The sequence below is a fragment of the Cordyceps javanica genome, chromosome 1, assembly GCF_051103115.1.
Source record: "Cordyceps javanica chromosome 1, complete sequence".
Classification (NCBI taxonomy): domain Eukaryota; kingdom Fungi; phylum Ascomycota; class Sordariomycetes; order Hypocreales; family Cordycipitaceae; genus Cordyceps; species Cordyceps javanica.
The window spans coordinates 1,564,689-1,591,773 of record NC_139295.1 but is presented as its reverse complement, the minus strand read 5'-3'; the positions used below and the strand labels follow the sequence as shown (position 1 = coordinate 1,591,773).

General features: G+C 52.0%; 9 protein-coding genes across 9 annotated transcripts; 6 read left to right on the top strand and 3 right to left on the bottom strand.

The window, feature by feature from the left end:
- Window positions 1-1,279: 1,279 nt before the first annotated feature.
- Window positions 1,280-3,017, top strand: V2A60_000502 (alkaline-phosphatase-like protein; the record flags this gene model as incomplete). The annotated part of the gene is made up of 2 exons (XM_083251871.1): window positions 1,280-1,897; window positions 1,992-3,017. The coding sequence occupies 2 exons, from the start codon at window positions 1,280-1,282 to the stop codon at window positions 3,015-3,017; spliced, it is 1,644 nt and encodes a 547-aa protein (XP_083107997.1).
- An 831-nt stretch (window positions 3,018-3,848) lies between these two features.
- On the top strand, window positions 3,849-10,248 carry V2A60_000501 (ankyrin repeat-containing domain protein; the record flags this gene model as incomplete). The annotated part of the gene is made up of 4 exons (XM_083251870.1): window positions 3,849-4,413; window positions 4,470-5,210; window positions 5,978-7,484; window positions 9,168-10,248. 4 exons carry the CDS (start codon window positions 3,849-3,851, stop codon window positions 10,246-10,248), a joined length of 3,894 nt encoding a protein of 1,297 aa, XP_083107996.1.
- A 689-nt stretch (window positions 10,249-10,937) lies between these two features.
- V2A60_000500 (RNA polymerase II mediator complex subunit MED8) lies at window positions 10,938-11,868 on the top strand (the record flags this gene model as incomplete). The annotated part of the gene is made up of 2 exons (XM_083251869.1): window positions 10,938-11,065; window positions 11,178-11,868. The coding sequence occupies 2 exons, from the start codon at window positions 10,938-10,940 to the stop codon at window positions 11,866-11,868; spliced, it is 819 nt and encodes a 272-aa protein (XP_083107995.1).
- A 734-nt stretch (window positions 11,869-12,602) lies between these two features.
- On the top strand, window positions 12,603-13,283 carry V2A60_000499 (Mss4-like protein; the record flags this gene model as incomplete). Its single annotated transcript, XM_083251868.1, has 4 exons — window positions 12,603-12,778; window positions 12,869-12,901; window positions 12,975-13,020; window positions 13,110-13,283. 4 exons carry the CDS (start codon window positions 12,603-12,605, stop codon window positions 13,281-13,283), a joined length of 429 nt encoding a protein of 142 aa, XP_083107994.1.
- Window positions 13,284-13,467: 184 nt separating this feature from the next.
- Window positions 13,468-14,642, bottom strand: V2A60_000498 (uncharacterized protein; the record flags this gene model as incomplete). The annotated part of the gene is made up of 3 exons (XM_083251867.1): window positions 13,468-13,883; window positions 13,945-14,454; window positions 14,525-14,642. The coding sequence occupies 3 exons, from the start codon at window positions 14,640-14,642 to the stop codon at window positions 13,468-13,470; spliced, it is 1,044 nt and encodes a 347-aa protein (XP_083107993.1).
- Window positions 14,643-18,338: 3,696 nt separating this feature from the next.
- Window positions 18,339-19,892, top strand: V2A60_000497 (uncharacterized protein; the record flags this gene model as incomplete). Its single annotated transcript, XM_083251866.1, has 3 exons — window positions 18,339-18,383; window positions 18,434-19,095; window positions 19,145-19,892. The coding sequence occupies 3 exons, from the start codon at window positions 18,339-18,341 to the stop codon at window positions 19,890-19,892; spliced, it is 1,455 nt and encodes a 484-aa protein (XP_083107992.1).
- Window positions 19,893-20,120: 228 nt separating this feature from the next.
- On the bottom strand, window positions 20,121-21,068 carry V2A60_000496 (RNA-binding RNA processing protein RPP1; the record flags this gene model as incomplete). The annotated part of the gene is made up of 1 exon (XM_083251865.1): window positions 20,121-21,068. One exon carries the CDS (start codon window positions 21,066-21,068, stop codon window positions 20,121-20,123), a length of 948 nt encoding a protein of 315 aa, XP_083107991.1.
- Window positions 21,069-21,872: 804 nt separating this feature from the next.
- On the top strand, window positions 21,873-22,475 carry V2A60_000495 (uncharacterized protein; the record flags this gene model as incomplete). The annotated part of the gene is made up of 2 exons (XM_083251864.1): window positions 21,873-22,016; window positions 22,113-22,475. The coding sequence occupies 2 exons, from the start codon at window positions 21,873-21,875 to the stop codon at window positions 22,473-22,475; spliced, it is 507 nt and encodes a 168-aa protein (XP_083107990.1).
- A 358-nt stretch (window positions 22,476-22,833) lies between these two features.
- V2A60_000494 (uncharacterized protein) lies at window positions 22,834-23,343 on the bottom strand (the record flags this gene model as incomplete). The annotated part of the gene is made up of 1 exon (XM_083251863.1): window positions 22,834-23,343. One exon carries the CDS (start codon window positions 23,341-23,343, stop codon window positions 22,834-22,836), a length of 510 nt encoding a protein of 169 aa, XP_083107989.1.
- Between the last annotated feature and the right edge of the window lie 3,742 nt (window positions 23,344-27,085).

Below are 27,085 nucleotides of genomic sequence, written 5' to 3'. Positions count from 1 at the left end.
GGGAGGGCAGGTTGTTGTTCCTTAAGCATACCGCCAACCCGTTGACAGATTATGGATAACGTATTACCGAATCATCAACCATTGACCCGTGCATATTGTGGCTTCTTTCCTTTGTGACGGCCATTTCTATTCCCTGCCAACACACGCGACTCAAGCATAAGAAACGGCTTAGCGTGGGGCCAACACAGGCCCTTCCTCATCAAAGTCGACGGCGCCATTCCCGTCCAGGCAGTCCCTATTGCTGTGGCTTTTGCGGCGGCGCACACTCCTTTGCTTGTACCAGTATCAGGAATAAAAGTATCCGTACAGAGTAGCTGCCAAGCAAGGCGTCTCCCAATAAGTAGTACCAAAATTACGCTAAGGCAACGTTGTTCTGCACCTTCTGACTGCGACCCCTATTGCACTAGGTGCTTTTAGTTTAGCTTGCTTTATTACACAGTGCCTCCTGATCCCTGGCTGCCGCACCCCTGACACAGTGTGTACTGAGTACTGGTAGCCAGCAGGTTACTTGGTATGGCTGCAACCAGTCCGCCACTCCATCCGTACCACAAACTATCGGGCAGCATGATGAACAAGACAAAACACAAGCCCACATGCGCTAATCCAAAATATACAATTACTCTTCCAATCTTTCCCTTCGCTATTTGCATAACGCGCACGCAATCCCTGTCAGACATCCGCCTTGGCGTCGTGCCCCCGGGTCCGGAGTCCGATCGCCGTCCCTCCCCCAAGGATAAATATCGCTGCTCCCGCCTCTCCCCCAACCTTAATTCTTGCCCTACTATAAACACTGGCCTTATCAATCAGTAAATCTAGACCCTTTCCTTACTCTTTGCATACACTATTTATCCATCACGCCACTGCTTCTGCCGTGTCGTGCTGTTGCTCCTGCGCCTCTCCTCCTCCTCCTCCTCCTCGCACACTCTTCAAAGGTCCCCTAGCTCAATCAAGACTGCGAGGCTAGGCCGTTGGGTTATTTCTATTGTTGTACTATCTATCTATCGAGCAAGCGGGAGAAACTCTAGAGGAACGGGGGGTTTTGTATTGCAGGGGAAAAGTAGCTCTTCTTCTACCTACCCTTATTTCAACCACCTACCTATTTCTCTGCTGTGCAGCATTGCCTGCCGAAGAAAACAGTCGTCGTCCTTTTACTGAGACGAAAGACTCGGCGACTGTTGGTTTCTGCCCCGCTGAGCTTATTTGGTTTAGAAGAACACAAGTGCCGCTGTGCTCGCCCTAATTCTTACTCTTCTACATCTTCTTGGCAGACACGAGCATAATGGCCCCCGATCTCAACTCCATCGTTGACGGCGGCGTCCCCAACAACGGCAGGGGCAAGCCCAACATCATCTACATCATGGCAGATCAGCTTGCCGCTCCCCAACTCAAAATGTACAACCCAGACTCCCAGATCAAGACACCCAACCTTGACCGTCTGGCAGAGAGCTCTGTCCAGTTCGATTCGGCTTACTGCCCGTCGCCCCTCTGCGCCCCTTCACGCATGAGCATGATCACCGGCCTGCTTCCCATGAAGATTGGTGCCTACGACAACGCCTCCCAAATCAACTCGGAGATCCCTACCTACGCCCACTATCTTCGAACCAAGGGCTACCATACCGCGCTGGCTGGCAAAATGCACTTTGTGGGCGACCAACTCCACGGCTATGAGACTCGTCTCACCAGCGACATTTACCCTGGTGATTTCGGTTGGGCCGTTAACTGGGATGAACCCGACACTCGTCTCGAGTGGTACCACAATGCCAGCTCCATCCTCCAGGCCGGGCCTTGCGGTCGCAGCAACCAGCTCGACTACGACGAGGAGGTCATGTACCGCAGCACCCAGTATCTCTGGGACCATGTTCGCGAGGGACCTAATAAACGTCCCTTCGCTCTTACTGTAAGTATTTGATCATGAAAAAACCGGGCGCACCTTTGAACGTGCAGTTGTGACCAATCCGTTTGTCCTTGACAGTTGGGTTAACAGTACTCAGGTGTCTCTTACCCACCCTCATGACCCTTACACCATCACCAAGAAATACTGGAACATGTATGACGATGTCGACATTGCTCTGCCAAAGGTCCGCATGGCCAAGGAGGACCTTGACACGCACAGCCAGCGCCTGTTGAGAGTATGCGACCTGTGGGACCAGGATTTCACCGACGACCAGATTAAGCGTGCCAAGCGTGCTTACTACGGTTCTGTCAGCTACGTTGATGACTGTATCGGCAAGCTTCTCCAGACCTTGGACGATGCCGGCCTGGCCGAGGATACTATTGTCATCTTCAGCGGCGATCACGGTGACATGCTTGGCGAGCGCGGCCTCTGGTACAAGATGAGCTACTTTGAGTCGTCAGTCCGAGTGCCTCTTCTCGTCAACTACCCCAAGTGGTTCAAACCGCACCGCGTTACCCAGAATGTTTCCACTCTTGACCTGCTGCCGACCATTTGCGACCTCATTGGCGCGAAGCCGGCGCCTTACCTTCCTATGGACGGTGTCAGTATGATGCCCCATCTTGAGGGCAAGCCTGGCAACGATACCGTGTATGCCGAGTACACAGGCGAAGGCACGGTGCGACCCATGATGATGATCCGTCGCGGTCCCTGGAAGTACATCACGTGTCCTGCCGACAAGCCTCAGCTCTACAACCTTGACAAGGATCCCCATGAGCTCGATAACCTGGCGCGCTTCGTCGAAGTTGAGCCCCAAACAGAGGAAGAGAAGCAAGCCAAGGCCGTTTTCGAAAAGTACGAAGCCGAGGCCAAAGCACGCTGGAACTTTGACGACATTACTGAGAAGGTCTTCATGTCCCAGCGCAGCCGCCGCCTCGTCTGGGATGCCCTCAAAATTGGCACCTTCACCAGCTGGGACCACGATCCCGTTGACGACGGCCGCCAGAAGTACATTCGCTCCACCATTCCTCTGGACGACTTGGAGAGAAAGGCTCGCTTCCCCTTTGTCGATACTCATGGGTATGAGATCAACAAGGGCGGTGCCGTTAGCTCCACTCGTGGCTAAGTCAAGAGCGACTGATACACAGGTGCAGCTTCGATCTGCACCTGGTAGAATTCATGTTTCATTCGATGAGGACAATCGGATGATATTTTCTTTGTCTAGCGAATTTGAAGATACCATGACCAAGTGCTCCTAGGAGCCTACGATCCAATAAATATGCATTATCAAAATGAAGACATTTTGTATGATTGTGATGAGCCAGCAATTCAAGATCTAAATTCTCGACAGCATTTGATGTAAAGCCTGGAGATTTTGGAGTGGGCTTCTGACGTTGCTTACACGCGAACAGATTCCTGGTTGCGTTGTAAAAATGAAAGGCGGGGGAGGGGACGAGAAATAAACTCGCGAACAAAGATTGAATCATACGCTCAATAGCATGTCAAAATGTATTTTTTATAAATATTCGATCTCAAAGGAGGTAGATGCCGCCCAATCATCATTGATTGTTATACCCATCGATACTTTACAAGGCAAAGCGAATAAAAGTGAATGTCATCAAGACTACCATTCGTTAGGCCGATTGTTTGGCTTTGTATATTTGTTTCGATTCAATAAAAGGCTCACTCACATAATCATAACCATAGCCCCGGCACTGCAGCCTAACAACGATGCGTCTTTGCTATTTCCCAAAGTAGTTGGCGGCTAGTTCTTGCATGCATGACTTGCTCACTGCTATGTGTGCCGCCTCACTTTGCCTTGTTTACTTGGCCCCCTCCTCCCAATGCTGCTGATTTCATTCATAAATGGATGGTCCCCCCACCAGTCTGCGATGGTTGGGTTCCCCGGCGCTCCCACGACAAGGTTGATCGACGGTAAACTTTACCCCCCTTCGATATGGCTGATCCCCAGCTCTCACAGCGGCTCCCAGTCTCACAATCACCCCAGCTCTGGGAGAAGGCTCTCGGTCAGCTGGAGCCTGGCGTGAAAGCCAGGCTCATGCAAGTCACAGGCGGGAGAGGTAACATTGTCGCGGCCCTCATCAAGACTGTCAATGAAAAGCGCCAGCTATGCATACGACGTCAGTACAAATTCAAGACCCCGAGCGGCCGAGTCGTCATCATTCGCGATTTGCTGGAGAAAATGGCCAAATGGCTGGACCGGTTCAAGGGTGCTGTAGATGCAGCTGTGCAGTACGACCCTGCTCATGCCGCGCTGCCCTGGGCCGCCGTCCGCTTCATCCTCCAAATTGCGCTAGATGACATACAGGCACACGGCTCCATCTTCGAAGCAGTAGAGTCATTTACGCGCATGATGGGACGCTGCGCAAAGGTTGAAGAGCTTCATCTAGACAAGACAAACGCGGCGACAGTATTTTTGGAAGAAGCGTTGACTAGGCTTTACGCCTCAATCCTCAGTGCTTTAGCAACGGCGCTCAAATACTTTGATAGGTCCCACGCAGGTCCGTCTAGTCTTTCTATCCAGATCATAACAGCACCCGGACTGATGTCTTCTCAGCCCGCCTATTCACCGTCATCATTGAACCAAGTGTTCTGGATACCCTAGAAGACCAGGAACAAGAAGTCCTCAAACTTGTCTCCCTTTTAGACTCTGAGACTATCAAAAGATTGGACCAACAGTTTCAGAGAGTCATGGATACATCTACCATGATCAAGGTGTCAATGAGCCAAACTCGCAGTGTCGATTGTCTGGCTTGGCTCTCCGGAACGCGTGTCCATGACCATCATCGTTCAATGTCGGCGGCCAAGATTCCCGGCTCGTGCACCTGGATATTCGAGCAAGAGACATATCGTACTTGGTTAGGGGATAGCTCCTCATCAGTTTTGATTTTACAGGGTATTCGTGGCTGCGGTAAATCTGTTCTGATGTCCGCAATTATCGACTCCCTTCGTGAGCGAACTCCTGCATCAACGACACCTAGTGTCCCCTGTGCCTTCTTCTACTGCGCAGATTTGATGACGGAACCCGATCGTTCCTCGCCAGATGCTATTCTGAGGTCCATTATCAGACAGCTTGCCGTCGTCGCTGTTGATGAGTCGACCTGCACTATTGACGAAAAGCTGTGGAAACTGTACAGTCAAAAGTTGGATGCAGCACAGCCCGACAAGATTGATCTTCCAGTTTTGACCTGTGAAGAATGCTATTCGCTGCTTCTGGAGATGACTTTGACCAATCCGGCCTACCTAGTCATTGATGCTGTGGACGAATTGTCCGACAAGGCACGAGTTGTGCTGCTAGGTTTGCTTCACCGGGTACTGTCTATGTCAGGAAGCCTGGTAAAGATTCTCATATCGAGTCGGAATGATACGCAAATCGAGGCTTTACTTCCTTCTCAAACTTTGAGGCTTCGCATCTCAGCAAAGATGACTGACGGTGACATGACAACCTTCATCCATGGGCAGGTGAACGACGCGGTTTCCAGTGCACGGCTATTACATGGCAACATAGGCCCAGCTCTAGTGACGAGAATAATCGATGTCCTAAAGCAAGGTGCAAGAGAGATGTGAGTCGCAAGGCAATCGAAGAACAAGCACACGAGAGGATGCATGACTGATTACCAGACAGGTTCCAGTGGGTAATACTGCAAATGAATTTTCTCTGTACGAGGACCTCAGAACAGGATATTGTTAATACAATTGAGAGCGGACTTACAGAAACTTTGGACGAGCTCTATAGCGACTCATTTGGGTCTCTACTCGCCGGAGGCTCGTTCTCGCGGGACGTGGCTATCCACGTCTTCTCCTGGCTGTTATATGGGAACTCTACCTTGACCGGAGAAGCCATGCTCTACGCAATAAAGCAAGAACTTGCTACGACAGAGAAATGTCATTGGGAAAGTGGAGATCTTGTCAGAATATGCCATCATTTAGTCGTGTATGACACTGAGCAAGGTATCTATCGCTTCTGCCATCCATCGGCGGCAGATTTTCTGCGGCGAGAACCCGAGCTTGCCGCTCCAAGCGCCAACAGTATTCTTGCAGCAGCTTGCCTGCATCAATGCGTAGATATGGAGGCGGATGACTTACCTACTTCTGATGATGGTCCTATTGTCAACTTTCACTCCTATGCGGCTTTGCATTGGTGGGACCATGTCAGAAAGTCAGGCGACAAGGACAGCCTAGAGGGCCCAACAAACTCTATCATGTTTGAATTTGTTTTTGACGGAAATGAACCAGAGATTAGCCTTGCATTTTACTTATGGATCGACTGGATGCACCTATACGCTGAGGCGCTTCCCATCTACCACGCGCGCAAAAGGCTCTTTGGTGCTTTATGGAGCACAGAAGGCCAGCCGATATTCACAGCTAGTCAGTTTGGCCTGACGGCACTCATGAGAAGATATCTTGAAGCAAACAACGATATCGATGTTGATACGACCAACGATATTGGACACACTGGCTTTTATCTGGCCGCTGCTGGGGGACATACAGAAATTGTTCGCATGCTGCATGAGCGCAATGCAAATGCGCATATTAGGTGCGGCTGGCTCGGGAGTCCGTTACAGGCTGCCTGTTTTCACGGGAAAATTGAGACTGCTCGCCTCTTATTGGAACTGGGGGCGTCTGCAAGAGCCGAGGCGAAGTTTTCTAGCGCTCTCGAGGCTGCCTGTCGAGGGAACAGGCCCGAAGTCGCTCAGATGCTGCTTGAGCAAGGCTCGGTTCTTGAGACGGAAGATGACTTCGAAGCGGCCGTTCGATGGAGCACGGAAACTGGCTTGGAAGCGGTCGTTGACTGGCTGCTGAAATTCGCCAAGCCAAAATCACGTCCGTCTGCCGCAGATCAAGCAACCCACTTGGCTACTGCAGCTATTAAGCGAGGTTCCATTCGAAACCTGAAAAGATTGCTTGCTATGAACTCAAGCGCGGAGCAAGTTGCCCCTCGGGATGGAATTGCCATAGCATCATATTACGGCCATGTCGAGATGATCGAGTACCTACACGAACTTGGCTTGAGTCTTGATGTTGAGGGCCCCTACGGCTCGCCACTTAGAAGCGCCTGCCTCGCTGGGAACGAAGCTGCGGCTCGCTTACTTATCAGCTGGGGCCTGGACGTCGATACTAGGGGAGAAAAAGGCCATGCTCTCCAAGCAGCTGCCATGCAGGGACACACCAGGCTGGTTCTACTGCTCATTTCGGAAGGCGCAGATGTCAACACCGGAATTGATCGGTCTGATGAACCGGACCCTCTTGGAACACCGTTGGAGGCCGCGAGCTACTATGGGAATTCAACTGTGGTAGATATTTTACTGAAAGCTGGCGCTTCTCCCGGCGCTGGCGGCTACTTCAAAGATGCTATGCATGCAGCGATAGAGGGCAACCAGAGCGCTGTCGCTGTGCATCTTCTCCAGGCTGGCTACAAAGTGGAAAAGTCCCTGTTTGGAACCGGCCCCGCGGCACTTATGAACCCGCTTGGCTCAAAACGCATGGCCGAACTCGTCGCCAGCAAAGTGCGGCGCACAGAAGCCTCACCGTACAACGCCAAGTGCTACGTGTGGCTGACCGGAGATGACGAGTATGCCTTGTCACAGTGCGCTGCAAGGGGGAAAATAGACGTTGCGGATGCTTTGATTCAAAAGGTTTATCCATTGCCTTGGCTGAACTCAAGCATGCGTTGGACTTTGCTTGAGTCTATACCGATAGCAGCTTCGAATGGACACTTGGACATGATCAAAATGTTGATGGCTCACTATACCAACTTTTCGACCTCTATCACTGAGAAACCTTTTATCACAAGAGCTCAAAACTCTATTCTACGTGTAATTGCAGATTCTCTCACCGAAGCATCCTCGAATGGACACACTCAAACAGTTGCATTTTTGGCAACTCATCTTCACGATGCAACGCTTGCCAGTGAACCTGGCAGGGCGGGACATCGGATGGGCGCTCGCCTGACGTACACCACATTGTCGAAGTCTCTCTCGAAAGCGTCCAGAAATCAGCATAAAGAGACGTTGGATCATTTCTGGAGTCTGATAGTCTCATGGGGAGATTTTAGCCCTCTGGAGCATCTAGTGCAGCTTGCAGTGCTTTTCGGCAGTGAAGACGTGCTGAAGCTGTTTATTATTGAGAGAACAAAAAGTCTGGATTTGAAACATGTTACTCAAATTTTCCAGATTGCGGCTAGAACTGTCGGCACTGACGACAATTCGAATTTTGCACAGCTTATTCTCAGTCTTGCAGATGACTGTAGAGGTGGAGAGCTCAATACCATCAGCATTGCCTTCACGGGGTACATCAGCGCTTGCATCAGCGGCAATCCAAAGGTCGCCCTGTTATTCATGCAGGGTTTTCACGGGAAGAATTTGTCCAATAGCCAAAAACTCCAGGGCTGGATTGCTGCGGCCATAAAAAAAAGAGACAAAACTCTTATGGCCATCCTTTCGCATATCGAGTGGATGTTCATCACTGAGCTAGATCGCGGGCTACTTCAAGATGCCTTCGTCATAGCCAGTGCAAATGGGAACATTGATGCAGCTCGCATGATATATAGCCATGCGTTCGCGGATGAAGCTGAGGATACTAAGCAATCCGTTCTTGCCATGGGCCTCATGGCCGCGTGTTTTCAACTCAGCCGCGAAGGTGTCATCCTTTGTATCCAACTCGGGGCTAACGTAAACGCCATAATTTCTATATCCAACGAAATTTGTCAACGATATGCTGCCTTCATCGACTATAGCGATGACGACTCGGATCCCAGAGGCAAAGTCTTGGACCGTTACTTGAGTGACAAAAGACTATCATCTGGACTTTTTACTTCGACGCAAGCTGTTCTGGGCCAATTTTACAAAGACACTAGAGTCTGGCAAAGTACCGCATTCAATGTCTGCAATACTTTTCTCCGGACATTCAACGAAAGTAATACACTTTCTCATATTAATCTGGAGTCGGGAGTGCCATTCTCAATTGACGAAGAAGAAGAAGAAGAGGAAGAAGGGGAAGAAGAAAGCCTTTACATTCGCGAATCAGGACAGGAAGCCCGTATTATGCAGCTTTTGATAGATGCTGGCCTAAATTTAGAGCCCTCAGGTTTGCACAGACCGATGAAAGATATGCAGGCTCTCTTCCTTTGGTCGTTACCATACTGGGTACAAAGCAGATCAGAAATTCTTCGGAGACTAGACTGGACTGCTGAAAAAGCTGTGAAATCTCTCAATGGAGGTATTCGGGATCTGATTTTACAACTATTCAGATGCAGACCCAGTCTACGCGCGCAGGGCATTGAGTTTGCTATGTGGCTAATTGTCGCCTCGGCAGCTGGCGACGAAGTGATGCTAGATGTTCTTGTTGACAAAGGAGTCAGTGTGAATAGCACCTTGGCTACATTCAACGCTATTAATGCTGCAGCTATGATGGGACACCTATCTGTGGTTAAGAAACTCCACGAAGCCGGTGCATTGATCGTCTACGACGAGGCGAGCCTGCGGCGTGTCTTTTCCGGTAACCACGTAGAGGTGTTCGAGTATCTGCAGGAAAATGGCTTGCAAGCGGATTGGTCAGAGACACGCCATTGCTTGGTGTGCGAGGCTCTGGACCACGGAAGCATGAGCATCATGAAGCGGCTCGTCGACACGACAACCCAGCTTCACGACCACACGCTCGCGCTCATCAAAATATGTGGCAGTGACAAGCACAGCAGTGATCAAGTTCAAATGATTCAGTACCTGGTTGATAAAAAGGCCAATCTCACGCTAGATGGTACCAGACAAGTCGGATATGCATCTCTTTCAACTTCGCCACTTATTGAAGCCTGCAGCGCGTCCAATATGGAACTGGTCAAGTTCTTGCTGGCGCACGGTGCAGATGTCGGCATGCCCGTGCAGCATGGAGAGTTGAACGGCAGACTGGATTTATATGCAAGCACGCCACTCATTGCGGCTGCCGGCTTGGGCAATCTGCAAATAGTGCGAATACTGCTTGAAAATGGTGCAGACCCAAACCAAGTCTGTCGGTATAGTGTGAGCAACTGGAGCACCAGTACCACACCGCTATCTCAAGCTTGCAAGAATGGGCGAAAGGCCGTTGTCAAAGAGCTCTTGAGCTTAGACGGCCTTTCCAGAGACTCGGCACAGTTTTCCGACGCGATTACATGTGCCATGGCCGCGCGACGGGGCCAGAAAGAGATTCTGGAGCTGTTACTGAAGCGGTATCTCAGAAGCGGGATGGATGAGGGCGTCATGAGAAAAGCGCTTGAAAAGGTTCCGAAATGGAAGCCAGAACTGGTTGACGTGCTGCTAGAATACTCTCCTAGCGACATAGTTGCAGAGTTTGACACTTAGCTTTCTGGGTACTTGGCAGATTCCGGTGACCTTGTACAATTTTCAGTCCAAACGAGAAAGGCAATACACGAGCTGATTCATTAGGCTAGTTCTGACGAGTCATTCGAGAGATAATCTGTTGGGGAGGTCATGGCACGCCATTCTTGGTTATCTCAAAGTCAGCAGATAGTGTAGAGAGGTGAATGGAAACGCGTCAGAAAGGAACTCGGCAATTTCTTGACCACCGGAATAAAATAAAAATGAAAAACCAGCTAATTCTTAAACGATACGATTTTTCTCACGTAATTTCTAGGACAAGCCGTGAGTTGTTCTAAGCAGCGTCTTTCAAAGTCACTACCAAGGTCGCCAGGCTACAAGCACCTCAGCACAGGACATGCACGATAATTCAACAAATTGAAGCCCGAGTTTTGCAATAACTTATTCAATAAAAAAATTCCTTATTTTTTGCAAGTACAAACAGCTAAATCTAGGGTTGTGTAGTGTGACAACTTGGTATCGCAAGTGTTGGCATGGCACACCTGCTAACTAGCAGCCCGCGTGCCACTACTGATGATGCCTGACCCACGTCCCTCCTTCAACCTCTTTCCGCGTCGATCTTTCGCAACCGTTGCAACGGGAAAGTAGCCCGCCCAATACGGCAGGCCACTGTCTACAATCTTCGATATCGATAATCACATTCCGAAAAGGCAATGGCTTTGGGATTGGACGACGATGAACTCAAGTCGGTGGAACAGATACTCTCGAGGCTGGCGCAGCTGTCGAGCAGCATCCAGAGCTTGAAGATGGACATGATGAAGAGCAACCCCCTTCCCCATCCGTGAGTTTATCTCCTGTAACTACTCCAAGTTGGGCAACCCTAAGTTGGGAGACTCTTTGCCAATCCCTGCGGCACGAAACTCCGTTGTCTGACCTCGAGCCTGATCTATCAGGGACTCACTGCACGCCTCGGCGCAGATCCTCCAGCGTAACCTCCAGACGGTGCTCGACTGTCTGGCTGAGAATTCAGAGCTCTTCACGCGTATCGCCGTTCACCCGTCGACCAACTACCCCGGACGCGCACACGAGAACGTGCTGACGCAGCTGCTGCGCAAGAAGCTCGAGCCTGACGTGGAGGAGTTGGTGGCGCAAGGCCGCGAGACGGCGCGCTTGGCGACGCCAGCAGGCATCGCGGGGCTGCAGGCTATCTGGGACGAGCTGCGCGCGTGGACGCAGAGTCGCATCGCCGAGTACGTGCGCGACGAGGCCGGCGACGAATACACCAAGGAGGAGCGCGAGATGGGCACAGACAAGGTACGGACGGGGTTGCGGCGCGACATTGACGACGATGACGACGACGAAGAAGAAGAAGAAGAGGACGAGGACGAGGATGATGGAGATGGGGCGCATGATGGCGCGGCTGCGACCAATGCGAGCAACGAGCCACCACTGCCGCCTAGAGGACCCGAGATCGAAACGTTACTGTGGTTCATGGCGCGCGCGGACTTTGACGTCCCAAGAAATATAGAGTACGAGCGCAAGGGTGCGGTTATCAAGCGAGGCTTGGAAGGCGTCAACATTCCACCAGAAGGGACGGACGGCGGGCAGCCGGGCAATTCAGCCGCGCAACCGATGGAGTTATAGCCATGGTGCCCATGGACTGAGAGGGATCAAAATATGGCGCACAAAAGGCGTTTTTTGTTTTTGCTATTGGAATTCTTGCGGCTTACAGAGCATAGCTACTAAGGATAGTTGGGGTTCGGATACCAGTTTCATCGTCATCAAATCCGTCGTCAGCAGCACAGACGCCCTCTTCTTGCCCAACCAGCTGCACGCATAGAGCGGTGAATAGCTGCCAATCATTTGCCATGATGAGATGCATTTCATGTGAGAAACCACTATGATCGAGAGGGAACTTGCGGGCCAGCTTAAAGGCTCAGGCACTGTCTCAGGGCTGAAGAGGAAAACCGGGACTGTGGCTATTCACGAGGGAGCCGCAAATCTGAGGCAAGGCTTGTGAACTTGGGAGACATTTTCCGACTTGCCAACAACAAACGCGTGTCAAAGTTAACTTGAGGTGTATTTCGTCAGTGGGTTTCCGAACGGCCCCCCGGCAGTTATGATCATTGCAAAGAGTATTTCCACATTTTAAAAACGGCGGCTTCCCGCGTCGACACCGTTCTTCACGGATCAAACAACCCCGCCGCAGCCTGCCTCGCTCAAGTTTTAGCGTCTCAAGGCCTAACCTCTAATCAACCTTTTACACAATACACTCTACCTCGATTATTTTTTTCAGCGGCTTGCTTCACCTTGTTCTTTTGTTTATACCTTTATACTTTTATACGTTTGAGCACGTACATCTTTTATCCGGAGCCATCATGGACGCGAGATGCCACTGCGGCGCCGTCCGCTTCCAGACGCCGCTGGCAGCACCGTTGGCCACCTACATTTGCCACTGCGACGCGTGCAAGTCACTGACGAGCTCAGCCTTTGCCATGTCGGCCATCTTTCCCAAATTTCAACTCCCGCCATCTGAGCTGCTGAGCTGCTACACGTGAGTGTTACGATATTGGCGGTCCCACGTTCCTGCATGCTTGTGTGTGCGTGTGCGTGTGCGTGCTGACATTCGCTGTGCCATTGTCAGACGTCTAACCTCGACGGGAACGACATTGTATTGGTAAGTTGACTGTCTGATGCCGACTTTCTGGCTTTTTATGAAGTTCTTTAACAGAGATTGTTACCATGTCAAGCTATTTCTGCCGAAAATGCGGCACCAGAGTTGTTCATAGCACAGACGTAAGTATCACCTATCGCGAGGCGACCCTTTCATCCAAGCCCGGACAATACAGCGGCCGTGGCCAAGCTAACAGGCAACTGCGGCACAGGTCAAGAACGTGGTCTCCGTCAGGGGAGGCTGCATCTCGGGCATTGACTGGACCAAAGCCGTCCACATCTGGACCAAGAGCGCCATGGTGCCCATCCCAGAGAGCTCCGAGTCATACTCGGAGCATTCCTCAGACAGCAGCGGGCAAGGGCCGGCGCAAGAGGTTTTGGATTGATTATCGCACATCCAGAAAGTACGGCGTAGATCCATACTAGAGGTCTTCGAACGGGTTAGAGGTTCACGAAGGGGCGAGAAGGCGCAGAGACTTCCGAGCAGATAGCAGGAGTTTCTTATAAGGCGTGGAATTCTTCAGCTGTACAATCCTTGAAACTTATTAATCATCATTCATCCGGTCCATATTACACTAGCCGCTGATCGGCACTTTCGCGTCCCTCGTTGCGTTCGGCGGCGCTCTCGCCACCGTCTCGGCCACCACCCGGTGTCGTCACGTCCGAGTGCTTGGCCGGGTCAAATACATACAAGGGCAGCTCTAGGAACACGGTGCGCTTCAGGAACACGGGCATCCTGGCGTACAGCTGAGGCGGGAACGGAATCAACGGGCTCGTGCGGTCGAGCCAGCGCTTGTAATCCTCCCAGTTGTTGCCCTTTTCGTAGCGCTGCTTGGCCTTGGGGCGCTCTGATAGCGGCATGCCCGAGACAAACATGAGGAGGAAGGTGATGAAGATTGGGCTGAGTATGCTGGCGTACAGCGCCTTGTAGGCCTGTCCCCGAACGTAGCCGTCGGTTGCTGCGGAGACGGCGATCATGAAGATGGCTATCGGCGTGTGAGCTTTCATTTTAGACGATGTGAGGAAGGATATAGATTCGGAACATACCCCACTGGATGATGATATCACCAAAGTAGTTTGGGTGCCGCGACAATGCAAAGAAGCCCGAGTCGCACACCGCGGTGCGATTGCTCTCGCGCGTCTGCTTGGACCTGAACAGATACTTTTGCACGTCGCTGCCTGCCTCGAAGACGAAGCCCACGGCGAACAGGACCACGCCCGCAATGTCCCTGCCGGTGCCGAAACTCGTTTGCGGGTAGCGCGCCACGGCGGGCGCGTTGATGAGCGTGACGGGCAGGGAGACGGTCCAGACCCAGAGCATCTGGAAGACCCAGAAGCCGAGGAAGGAGAGGAACTTGCCGCGCATCTCGTTGAAGCGTTCGTCTTTGCCCGTCTTGAGGATGCGGAAGAAGAGAAAGCCGGCGAGACGGAGCGACCAGGCGATCATGAAGAGGGAGACGACGAGCTGCCGCGGATGCAGGTGCGCGTGCGCACCGCTGCCGCTGAGGGCGAGCGTGAGGACGGCGAGGATGGTGAAGTTGAGGCCTCCTGCCAGGTCTTTTTTTATGATGTAAGCTGATGGGAATTGTATGTCTTGGGGGTGGAGGGTTTTCCTGCATATACGTACCAGTAATCTTGTCAAACTGAAAGGAGTATGCGATGAAGAAACACAGGAGCTGAAAGCCGACCGTGACAATGGCCGTGATGGCCAGGTAGTAATCATCAAGAACATGTGTGGCGGCCATTTTTGCAAAGCTTATCCTTGCAGCGCAAAGATCGTTGGGCAGTTTTCAGAGATTTGGCTTCTTTTCATCACAATAAGTACATTGTCAATCGCGCGACGCTGAGAAAAAATGTATGACTGTGCTCAGGAAAATGATTCCTCATGATGAACACGCCCAGTGAGGTCATGGACCCTTGCCGGCGAACCTAGTGCAACGAGGTATGTATCTTTTTGCCCGAGTTTAGCAGGTCAAGGTACTTGTGCCATCCTTCGGAGCGTTGCGCCACCCGATCTGGACGCCCCTTGGCAGAGACGTGGCGATCTGGAGAGCTGTTAACGGGAGCGTTAGCTCTGGTCCTTTTTTGCTACGCATTTTTGCCATTTACGCTAGAAAATCTATTACAGTAATATTACGCGGTAGATTGATTGCAGCCTGTTCTTCTTGTGGAAAAGCTGCACTACTTACCAGTTCGAATGACAACAGAGCGGCCGCCTACTTACTTGGTAAAACAATGACGGGAAGCGACCTGCAACGCAAAGCCCGTGCATCAAGGATAAGAAATGTCTGGAAATACGGCGATGTCTGTATCACCTTGCACACTCTCGGGCCGGGCGGCCGGCTTTGCAAAACACTTGTCGATGGTTGTTTCACATTCTAAACTCCATCATCCTCCACGCCAGCGACCTCGCCCACGACCGTTTTGCGAAACACTCTTCTGCGCACAACTAGAACAACAACAACAACAAATAGAATTAGTCTTTGAGCAAAAGAAACACTATTGCGACTGCCGTTCTATTTTTGTCTCTCCGGGATGGACGGAACGGGCTCAGCAAAGTAGTCCCTTTCTGCCTATCTTGCCCGTTCGTCACATGCGCCTAGACAAATTCCGTAGCAATCGACCTATCTAAATTCGCTCTGTCAGCAACTACATCATTCACAGTAAAACAAGAATTGAAACTTGTAAAGTGGCGACTGGTTAGCGCAGAATTCGTTGCAGGCCGCAGTAACACTCTAAAGAGCCAAAGGCCGAATGTGTGCGTATATCTGTGCGTCTGCAGCGTCGCGCCTCGCAGAGTCAAGCCCTGTAGGGTCGATGATTCTGTTGAGAGCATCATTGTGCTCGCCCCGAGCCTCTGTCACACCAGCAATACACTCATTAGCAATGTCAGTTGCTGGCAAGACGTAGCGGCAGAAGGCCTCCGAGGCCCTAGTCAGCCCGGGATCATCCCGGTAACCGTGTACGCGCTAGCATAACATGAAAAAGTCGGAGATCATGTGCACATAGTTAAGATGATAAAAGTAATGCATGGTTGGCATGGTCAAGGAGATGCCTTCCATTGTGCAGGCCGACGCGAGAGTCTATTCTCGAGTGCGCAGCTTCGGCGTCTCATTAGAGATAAATGACCTATGTAGCAGACTAGTGCGCCGTCATGTTAGCCATAACATGATATGTTACATTGTATTTGCTAAAGTGAGCTCGGATAGCCAAAACACAAACGTACAGAAGCAAAGCAAGTCATTGTAGCGCTAGTTTCGTATCCGAAAGCTTGCACCTCATTCAGAGAGCGAGGCGTTGGCCTACGGCGCCTGAGCGGGCGAGACGCCAAGCGGCCTGTTTCGTAGTCGTTGGCAACTTTGGCCTCCATCGTCACGGTAGGGCGAAGCGAGTACTGGCCGCGGCACGTCTGGCTGTTTCTGTGGCAAGTATCGCTTGCCGTGCAGTCTTTGCCTCGTCGCACTTGGCGGCTGAGCCATGAGGTGCTTGGGTCAGCGACAACTTGTGCACACGAAACAGAAGTGCAAATGAAGGGAGAGCACTCATCAACCACATACGAACATGGGAGGCACCCAGTCTTCATCTTGGCAGCCCGCATCGTCCGTCACCCCGTTTCCTGGGCGGGTTTGTGGGCATGTCGCGAGCTGCTCCTGTGGCCGGGGGACGGTGGGAGCTCAGGGCGGTGGGTGTCATGCGCGTACCGTGATACTGCCTATTATCATCAGTAGCACAACCGAGGCGCTCTAGGATCAGGGCTGTGCATGCATTGGTGCAGGACGAAGACTGAATGTGAACGCATTGGACGCTGTCGGCCCATTGCTCTCATCATTGCAGAAGCGCACATGCGTGGAAGCCAAATTGCAGGGATACGAGATTAGGCTTGGGCGCGCCACAGTCTTGTCCTGGCTAATAAGTGGCCGGGTTGGTAGAGTTGAATCAGAGCTTAACTTCATCGTAGACATTACTGCATGGTATACTATAGCTTCGGTGGTGCCAATGAAAGTCTTTTCAGACCACACACTTGCTTACTGGTAGGCATTTAATCTGGTCAACTCAACAAGCCGACTTGGCATCCTCAGCGGCGGCCAAACTCAGCCTTGCGCCTTGAATTAGGTGCTAGCTACAACGTGCCTCACAAAAAGGCAAAGCCGCATCTTGCCGCGACTTATTCAATTATATAGGCACTGATGGGAAAAAAAGCCACAGTTGTGATATAGGTGCTGAGTCGGTCGGCCCCTTATCTGATCCATCGCGCAGGCTTGGCTGTCTCATCTACAGTGCCGCTACAGTGCAATCACAGTGCGTGCAGCGTCGCCAACACGACCTGACCTTGTCCCTCCCGCATATGTAGCCATGGCATTCTTACCCTTGCCTCCTTACCTCCATCCATGCCGCAGACCAGTTTCGCCTCTCGATAGTGACCTCATGCTATTACCGAACCAACGGCCTAGCCCAAAGCTCAAGTCGTACCACTTTTCAGGATGCCACGCCAGCATGGTTCATGCATCTCTGCTTTCCATGGGCTGTGTGCTTCATCGCCATCGCCATCAACAGCTGCATGTCCAATGAGGGGTTCCGTTGCCCAACGCTCCCATGCAGCCATGCTAATCAACTCTCCTTCTCCGGGAAATCTCGCTAAACCAGATTCTGTCGCAAGCGCTCTGGAGAAATACTCCGACCCTGGCTGACCAACCCGCCCAGCATCATCCTGTAACCGTATCCGTCTCATCACCAGTAGCGTCGCCCACCAGCCCAGGTTTGACCCTGGGTTTCGCATCATACGCCGCAGAGCAGCGCATATTTCTTATACATTGCTGCGTACACTAATCAGTATGCAACTTTATTCACCCTCGTCGCAGGCTGGCTGCACCGAAACAACCACCCGCCCATTGAAACGCGGCCGCGTTGCCCATTCTCGCAATGCCATCCACTGAATTTTCTCTTCCTTCCCTCTCGCTTGTCAACTACCACCTTGTGCAAAGGTTGAACCTGCTTGTCATCCCATCTATCATGATCTTCTTCTAGATAATCCATGCACATTTCGTGCGCGGGCCCCTAATAACGCAGCTTTTCTTCACGGTTAGTACGGCAGGCTTCTTCTCCTGGTTCACATCTTTCCGAGGGGAGTGGACGGGTCGTTTTGTTTTGAACAAGCCTCATCCTAATCCACTAATTAGGTGCAAAGATCCATTCAGCCTTTGAACAAAAGTCAAGCGCTGCCCCGGCTGCAGGCAACCCTTCTTTTGACTTGCTCGCTCGGCATCACCCGATGCTCATTCGTTCGCATCTTCACCAAAACCACTACTCTCGCCCTCTATTTCTCAACGGCAGGCCCGTTCTCGCAGTCATTACCAGGAATTCGTCTCTCAACGTCGTTACTTCAAAGTGCTATCTGGCGGGCGCCAGCATTCTTTCTAGAATAAGTCCCGAGGCTTTTCAGAATGCGGTTGCTCGCTATCTACGCTCTCTTGGCCTCGGCCGCCACAGTAAGAATGAAACAGACCGTGGGCACGACTGCTTTGCTGACCGGGATTAGGTCGTCACTGCTGGACCAGTTCACGCCAGAAAGGCGGCCGGAGGACTATCCGATCCAGATCAACTGGATCAGTTGATTCGGGGCTTTGAGGAGGACGGGGGTAACAGCGGAGAAGCGCCTGCGCCGGCCCCTGAAGGAGGAGAGGACGACGATACCACGACGGCTCTTATCATCACGCCTTCACCTGCAGGGCCAAGGGCGACGCAATTGCTTCCAAATCCACCGTCCGGTCAACAGCCAAACCGACCTCAGCCTCAGCAGCCAAGTCAGCCTAAGCCTAAGCAACCAAACCCATTTAACCCAGCTCCGGGCGAGGAGGACGAAACCACCCTCAGCCGTATCATCACACCGACGCCTGCACAACCAGGTGGAACGCAATCACCTGTAAAACCGCCAGGCCAGCAGCCAAATCGGCCCAAGCCCCAACAGCCAAATCGACCTCAGCCTCAACAGCCAAACCCATTCAACCCAAGCCCAAGCAAGGGAGAAGATGTAACATTGACAAGCGTCATCTCACCCACTATACCAATGAAAGGATCTAGGGTAACCCAGTCACCGCAACAGCCAGGCCGTGGAGCTTCTTCGAATCTCAACGACCCTCCGCGCCCGTCTCGCGTCCCGAATGCGCCTCCTGCCGGGGCAGTAATTCCGACGTCCGAAGTGTATGTCATCTTTTCATAAGCTCAATTTTCAATCCCTAACCTCATCCAGAATTCGATTATCCTTTATCACCATTACATCATACGCGGATGGCCCTGCTCCCACGATCACCAGAACGGAACGGGCTTCGACTGTAACGCAAACTGTGACTATCACGGCTCAAGGAGCCGGCCGCGCCCAACCCCCTGCGGGCCAAATTGTCGCGCCGTCAAGTTCCTCCAAGGTCATTGAAGCTACGCCAAACAAGGACGGCAATGGAGTTGGTGTCTCCGTCATCTCCATCTTCAGCCCCGGCCTCCCAGCAGCAACAGCTCGGCCGCCATCGACTTCGTCTCTTCCTTCGCCACCGCCACCTGCTGCCGAAATTAACAAACCTGACTCTTCGTCAAGCAAGGTCGAGGCTCCGGCTGAAGCGTCCACTACCAGCCAAGTGTCTTCGTCGAGCCAGGTCAAGCCCTCAGGTGAAGCGCCCACAGCCAGCGGCTCTTCCACGGTAGTCCCGCCAATAGAAAGTCCCAGCGCGGAGCCAGCGCCCGCCGAGTCCTCATCGTCGGCGCCCGCAACGACCAGCGCTCCGGTGGCCGAAACGCCAGATACAGCTGCGCCGCGTGAGTCGGCCGTCCAAGGGCAGCCAACTGTCGTCGGCCCGACAAACACCACCCCGTCACAGCCAGCAGCGACGATACCTCCGCCACTACCGATTGACCTATCTGGATTTACGCTGAGCAGCCAGCTGGACCTGGGCAATCTGATGATTCCAGCCACGGCTGGTCCCGAAGCCCCAGTTGTCCAGACTTAAAAAAAATTCTAGATGTTCTTAGTATATCGGATATGCACGTCGATAGGTCTGTCTGTCTGCTTTCTGTTCTTGTTTCTATTTCTGCCTTTGTTGCAAGGGTCAGGTGTAAACTTTTCGGGTTCCCTTTTATCCATAGTAACACAAAATTGAAGAGCTCGTCATGTCGCTCCATTATCATACATCGTAGTCTTGGGTATCATATGTCATGTCAGGCCGCTCCGCCAAGTCTCATCCGGACTTGTCTACACTGGCGGCTGCCGCTCGATTGGCGAGCCGCATTCTCTTTGCCTGCCGCTTGCTAATCTGCTGCCCATCCTCCTGCTGTCCGGGCTTGCGCTTCTGGTTCTTGTTCCCGCCCGACGTGGACGCGCCAGCGCCAGTCGTGCCTGCATCCGGCCCGTCGGTCTCTTCGGGGGTCTTTCCCGGGGCCTCGACTGTCTGTACGACCTCGACGATGCCGCGGAAGCCGTTGCGCTTCATGCCCTCGTTCACCACGACACTGCGCGGCAGGGACCTCAGGCCCTCGAGACCTTTGTCGTTGGGCAGGCCCCACACGCCCAGCAGGTTGACCACGTCCGCCGGCGCGCGCAGGCCGAGGGCGCTCCGAGCCTCGCTGCTGACCACGATGCCGCGCCCCCGCGTCGCGCGGAACAGGCCGGTGACGTTGCCGATGAAGGCGGCGCGGCCGCGCGCGTCGGCGTTGAGCAGCTGCGCGTAGCACACCTCGAAGCGGACGCCGCGCGTCACGGCCGCCATGCACGGCTTGGGCCGGAAGTGGAAGCGGTGGTGCTGTGTCAGGTCGAGCGAGATGATGGGCACGTCGAGCGTCAGGCACGCGTTCTGGAAGGCCTCGCCCGTCGTGGGCCGCACGGCGAGCACGTCGTAGACGGCAGCGAGCGCGCCCAGCCGGTAGTTGGGCGCCGACGGGTCGGCGAGGGGGAAAGTCGCGCGGTGCAGGACGGCGCTGGGCAGGGAAGAAGTCTGGGTGCCGGTCGACGACGACGGCGGCTGGAGTTGGGGGAACGGCGCGGCGGCGGGCGCGGCGTGCACGGGCTGCTCGAGGAGGTGGTTGAGGGCGACGGTCGAGTATCCGAGGCTGTACGCCGCGGCGAGGGTCTGCAGCAGCTTTTCTGGCGGCGTGGACGGCGACCAGGCAATGTTGAGGTCGTAAAGCATCGTGCAGCTGGGTGTTGGTTTTGCGCGTGCGGCGGCGCTCGGTGGTGTGAGTTTAGCCGCACTGATCGTTGGGTGGAATGGTGTTCAAGCCAGATATGTTTTATGAATTTGGAACAGATATCCAACGAGCAACCCGGATCAGCAATTGGAACAAGAATTAGGTTGAAAAGAAAAGAAAAAAGAGAGTGAACGCATAATAAATTTACAAGACGAAAATATGGCTAGGTGGAGTTATTTTCAGTGGCTGTATTAGCAGCTGCGCCACATGCAAGGTGGTAAAGAACGCGCCACAGGCTATCGATAGCGCAAGGATGTTAACCATCCGAAATTTAGGTGGGCAAATAGGTACTTGATTGGGGGCTTCCCCAGGCATTGAGGCCGCTAAAAGTTTAAGCTCTTCTGCTTGCGTCACCAGTGGCGCTTGCAATCGATAACTTTCCTGTTTTGACCACTTCCATCCTCAGAACTGACTTACCTCTTCGACAACTACGCATTCATTGATACCTCTCTTTCTTCTTTCCTATTGTCTCCAAATCAGAAAATCGGCCGATGCGGTTTCATTCGTGCGGCACGCGCCTATTACCTCTCGCTGCACACCCCGCTGCTTGGCTCGACGAATCAATCCTACAGAGCCAAGAATTTAACTCCGCCCCGGTCATCTCGAATTTCCCGCTTCGCAACTTCTCGAAACCGTCTTCTTTTTTCTAGCCCCCCCTCTGAGTAACTGCGGTTTATCGCGGGATAGAAGGAAAACCACAGCGCCAAAGACATCGCGACACATATATCCGACCGACATAGCACACCATGGCTTTCTTCTTCGTGTGCGGCCAGCAGACCTTCCGCTCCGAGGTCAAGGGCTATGAGGGCCTCATCACCCAGTGCCATCATTGCGGTAACATGGGCGCCCGCGTACAGAAGGAGCGCCCATTCTTTACCATCTGCTATATTGTACGTTGACTTGAAGGGCGCGCTACCCGAAATCGAACGCACCCTGCGTCGCCCTTGTCCCCCAAGCGCGCGAATGTATTATGCTAATAGTGACAGCCTGTCATTCCATTCACCATTTCGGGGTATCAGGATGTCGTATGCGGCGTCTGCAACTTCCATCAACCACTCGAGAAGCGTCCCGACGTCATGGCCATGGCCAACGGCGGCCAGGGCGGCCACAACGGCCAACAACAACAGCAGCAGCAGCAGCAGCAGGGTCAGAAACCGCAGGCCCAGAACCAGCAGGGGTACAATCAACAGGGCCAGTACCAACAGGGACAGTATCAGAACGGACAGTATCAGCAAGGACCGCCGCAGCAGCACTATGGCCCCCCTCCGCAGGGTTATTACTCCCCTCCGCCGCAGGGCGGCCAGCAACCTCCACCGCCACAGAATTGGCAGGGCCAGCAGCATCAGTAAAGCCTCGGCTGCCGGCATGCAGACCAGTTATTTGATTTTGTGTTGATCATGTTGATTGTGGGAGCGACGGTGTTGGGAGAGGTTCCTTACGGGGGTGTAGTTGAACCCAACGAGCGGCGGAATGAAGTATTCTGTGGCAGTCATTGGCGTTGGAGAGAGTTGTCCACGTTACTATCCGAGACACAATGGTTTGTTTCTTTTGCACAGATTTGTGTTTAACTTTTGAGTAGAGAATTTTGATCGCTGCAGGAAATCAGCCCGTGACAATAGGCTTGCTCAGCAAAGTAAAGTGTACCAATAACTATATATTTGCAAATCGCTTGTCAATCCATTCATACTTATAGTGATGATCCGAGTTTCAGGGCCCCGGGGGACAAATTCCATACCGTACAGACAGATCTCGCCATACCCGGTCGAGGGTCCTTGCAAACGCGGTAGGGTCGACATACTCCGTCTCATGACCCGAGGTGTCGTTGTCGAACGCATCCTCCCATTCCTCCTCCGTCATCGGGCACGACGTCGTCGCCACCTGCTCCGAAGCCTCCTCTGCCAGCTGGGGGCGCTGCGGCGGCTCCTCGCGCGAAACTGTGAGATCTGCCACCCGGCGCTCTACCTCCCGTGTATGGTCCATGTTCCTCTCCCAGGCTCGTGACTGGCGGCGTGTCATCCACTCGCCTTCGTTCATGACCCAGACACCTCCGTCACAGCACTGCGCGCACGGCATCGTTGGGGCGCCGGGTTTCTTGCGCAACCGAGTCTCCTGGATGTGACCGCACCTCTGACAGCCGTCCACGGGAGCAGTATAGCGCTCATTGATTGCGATGTGGTGGCAGAGAAAGGGTGTGAAGGTGAAATATTCGACGCACATGGTGCAGGCAGGCGTCGTCCTAGCTCGTGTAAGTGGAGGGACGACTCGATGGGAACAAACAGGGCATGCCTTTGCTAGATTTTTTTTTTGAGTAATATCAGAGTTGTAAATATCAGCTTCAATGTCTAGTCTTTGAGTTTTTTAGATGCAGGAGTATTGTCCGTCACTGGTGTCCTGGCCCAGCATCAATACAACAGAGTTGCTCCTTCACCAAGAGCGTCACTTGCCGCCGAACCTCTGGGCAGCCACGGACCTGTCCAAACAAGGCATAGTAAGTATTGAAAAAGACGAGAAACAACAAAAAGAAGGGGCCAGTATACTAGTGCAGCGGGACATTCCAAAGCATACCCGTTTCTCAAATGGCCTACGATATCTCAATCGGGTTGCCACATCGGCCAGGTTTCGCGCGTACCACGCTCGAATCAAGACCCGTGAAAGAGAACCCAATACGAATACATCGCAGCCTCTGCAGCCTTTGCACAGGAAAGGTATTTCAATTCGTCAGCAACAACCTTAGAAGAGGACCAGCAAGCTCGCACATGCGCCGTAGCCGCCCATTATATTGATGTCCTTGCCGCGGTAGTAATCGCGCTGACGGCAGTACTGGTCGACGCAGAGGTTGGCGCTTCTTCGTCTTTCTTGTTTCACAAAGACTGAATATCAAGAGAAGTACTGACCATCAAACGCTGTCTAGAAGGAACAGCTCATAGTTTGCAAGCTGAAACAACGTGATAGTTGATGCGAAGAAAGTGAAGCTAGAGTGGGGGGCGAGCTTTCTCTTGATCGACTTTCTCTCCAACAGTGATTTTTAATCGGGTATATGATCATGCTCCGTCTCAGCTTTTTGTTTGGCCTTGGAATCCACGCTTTTTCTAATTTCAGTAATTTCCTGTCAATCTCCAGCTCCGGTAGAAAATTAGGAAATCAGGTTGAGGCACTGGATATCAGAAACCATTGTTATAGTAGCATCAGAAAATTCCGCATTATGTTTTCTTCTCTTTCAGTATCTCATAATAAAAGATTATATACTCTAGTAGCAATAGTCCTTCTCCTCGGCCGAGGAAGCAGGCGGTGGCTATAACCGCATTCGTTTGATGATGTGTCGCGCTACCACGGATTTAAAGCACATCTTCCAAGCAGGTCTTTTTCTCACGCTCTTTCAACAGTCACAAATACAGTTTCGGTGGTTATATAAGTTGTCTCAACCTCACGGAAGTTTTCATATCCTTCTTTGTACACTTTCTTGCCAGCTCTATCTTTCATTACCAGGCGGGCGGCGTTGAGCTGACGTGGCGTGGGAGTAAGCTACGCCTTATAACACAGCGCAGTTTGTGACGCGTGCCGCCTTACGTCCTTTTTTCAAGTGTTTCAATCTTTTCCTGGCCATATATCTTGTCAGAGTGATGATTAGATGCACAATTTCTCACATGTGATAGATTTGTAGTGGTAACAGTGAAACTTTGATTGAGGTTTGAGAAGAAATTCGCCCAGTTGTGATTCGTGCTCCCGAGTCTAAACCACGATTTTTGATGAACCATGAAACTCACCTTGTCAGAATTCCGTGCTGCGCAAATCTTATGCGCTCGCAGCAGCCTCTTCAAGTTGCCCTGCGACCAGTGGCCACGGAGGCTTACTGCGGTGGTTTCCAACCTCTCGACACCGCCAACTCGCTCGGCATCCAGATATCGTCCAGCGTGACCCATTTCTGCTGCGAGATGCAGTTTGGGCATGGTGAGAGAACGTACCCATTCTTTGGAAGGAAGGGATCTGCTTTGACCTCGCCACAGCCACCGCAGCCACCATCCGGGATCAGGACATAACTTTTGGACTTCAAGTCGTTGCACATCCAGTAAATATAGGTCCAGTCTTGGCGACACATTCTGGCCTGTTTTTTCACTATCAAAAGCTCTGTGGAAACAGTCTGGTGCAGCTTATGGCTACTCTCGTATGTGTCTGACCAGCACTTGAAAGATTGCCAAGTTTGGTGAAAGGGGCGGCGGATGGAGAGTGCCTGTTGCTGCCGGTTGTGTTGCTGTTTGAAGCTCCTAGTTCCGCGAACCTACAAAGGCACCCTGGGTCTATATATATATTCTCAACAGACTCTATTTCTCGATACCAATGCTTGGAAATCTCTGTCGTAGTTGTACGAAATACAGTAGTCTCGCGAGGTTCGCAACCCGCCGAGCCCTCATGGCCAATCATTCCCGTTTGCCGTGTCCTCGTCGTCGTAGTACCACATCTACGAGTAATACAAGCGCAAGCCTTTCATATAATTGCCACAGTCTTCCCGTGAATAGCAGTCACTTGATGTCCAAACGGTCATACCCCAGACAACACCTCCTCTTATACTATGCCACGATTTCGGGCTGCCATGGGCTGAAGTACGCTAAAATCTCGCCAATCCGGCGCATAAGCCTATTTCACTGGTGAGAAGCCCGTCAAGTTTGGCGTAGGCTTTCATATGTCCGGTCTATGATGCAGCAAAAGGCTGGCGATCACTATCGAAGCCAAGCCGCACCGCCCCAAGTCAGTGACAATGGCACACGTAGCACGCCATTGTGAAACAGCTAGCCTCAGAGTTGCCTTTCTTTTTTTGCCTCTTTTTGTGCTTCTGTACTCTCTGGAATACCGATTTTGTCCATTTTGTGCGTTCACATTGAGCTGTATTGGCCATACGTACTACGGGTGTCGTGACCTGACACATTGGAGAGTGCGATTTCATAATCAATGAGGCATGGATATCTGTTTCACTCTCAAAAAAGAACGTTCACTATCTATTTATTGAGTTGAATGCATATTTCAAGCATCTCAGAAGCGGTCTCATCCATTCATAACTCTGTTTGCCACAACGAGTAGGACGGCGTCCAGCCGACTACGGGTGGCGAAATCTCGTAATACCCAAACAGCATGAAACTGTACACATCTGCCACTCCAGACGCACCTCCGAAATTGCATCAAAGCCATCCTGGCTTTGACGTAGAATGATTGGTCCTTGAGCGGCTCGCCAGTAAACATCTGGCATCCAGCACACTTTTTTTGGCGTCAGGTGGTAGGTCGTCTCCCCTAATGTGACCGCAGATGCAATAGATGAGGATATATTTGGGTCATCACATTTTCAGCCCAATTCTGTCCCTTTTTGCCTCTTCTTGTAATTATCAGCATCGATGCTTGCCTCTCAAATGTTCAAGCGGAGGGAAACAGTTTCGAGAATAGTCCACTGGCCCAGTCAGGATACCCGAAGAGCGCATGATAGGCCAAGTTTTTTTTATTGAAGATCAAATCACAGAACTAAGAAACCTGTTGATCTTATGATGTGATACCAAGATTTACAGCATCTGGCGAAGAGAAGTCATGCTATGGTTGCACCATATTACTAGGCTTGCTAGCTATCAGACATAGTATTTTACAAATGCTGCACGTTTCCAGAAAAGAATTCCAGATATCTTTTTCCAATATTGCGGTAATGAATCTTATTATATATATATATGCTTTTTTTATAGCGTGACGATAGACAGTGATTCAAATTGTAATATTTGATTCCGTCTTCGAATGACGATAAAATTCGTCCAATCTAGCAAATTATAGGGCACCATCTTTGCTCTTCCCAAACCTATGATCACCGGGGTATAGGACTAGCTTGCGCTGCTCTTCCGCCCGTGTGAGTTGCCCTCTATTCACACTCAGGTAGTGGTGGCTGCCAGCCCTTCGCGATGGCCTTGTCCCTCGTCATCCATTCACCGTC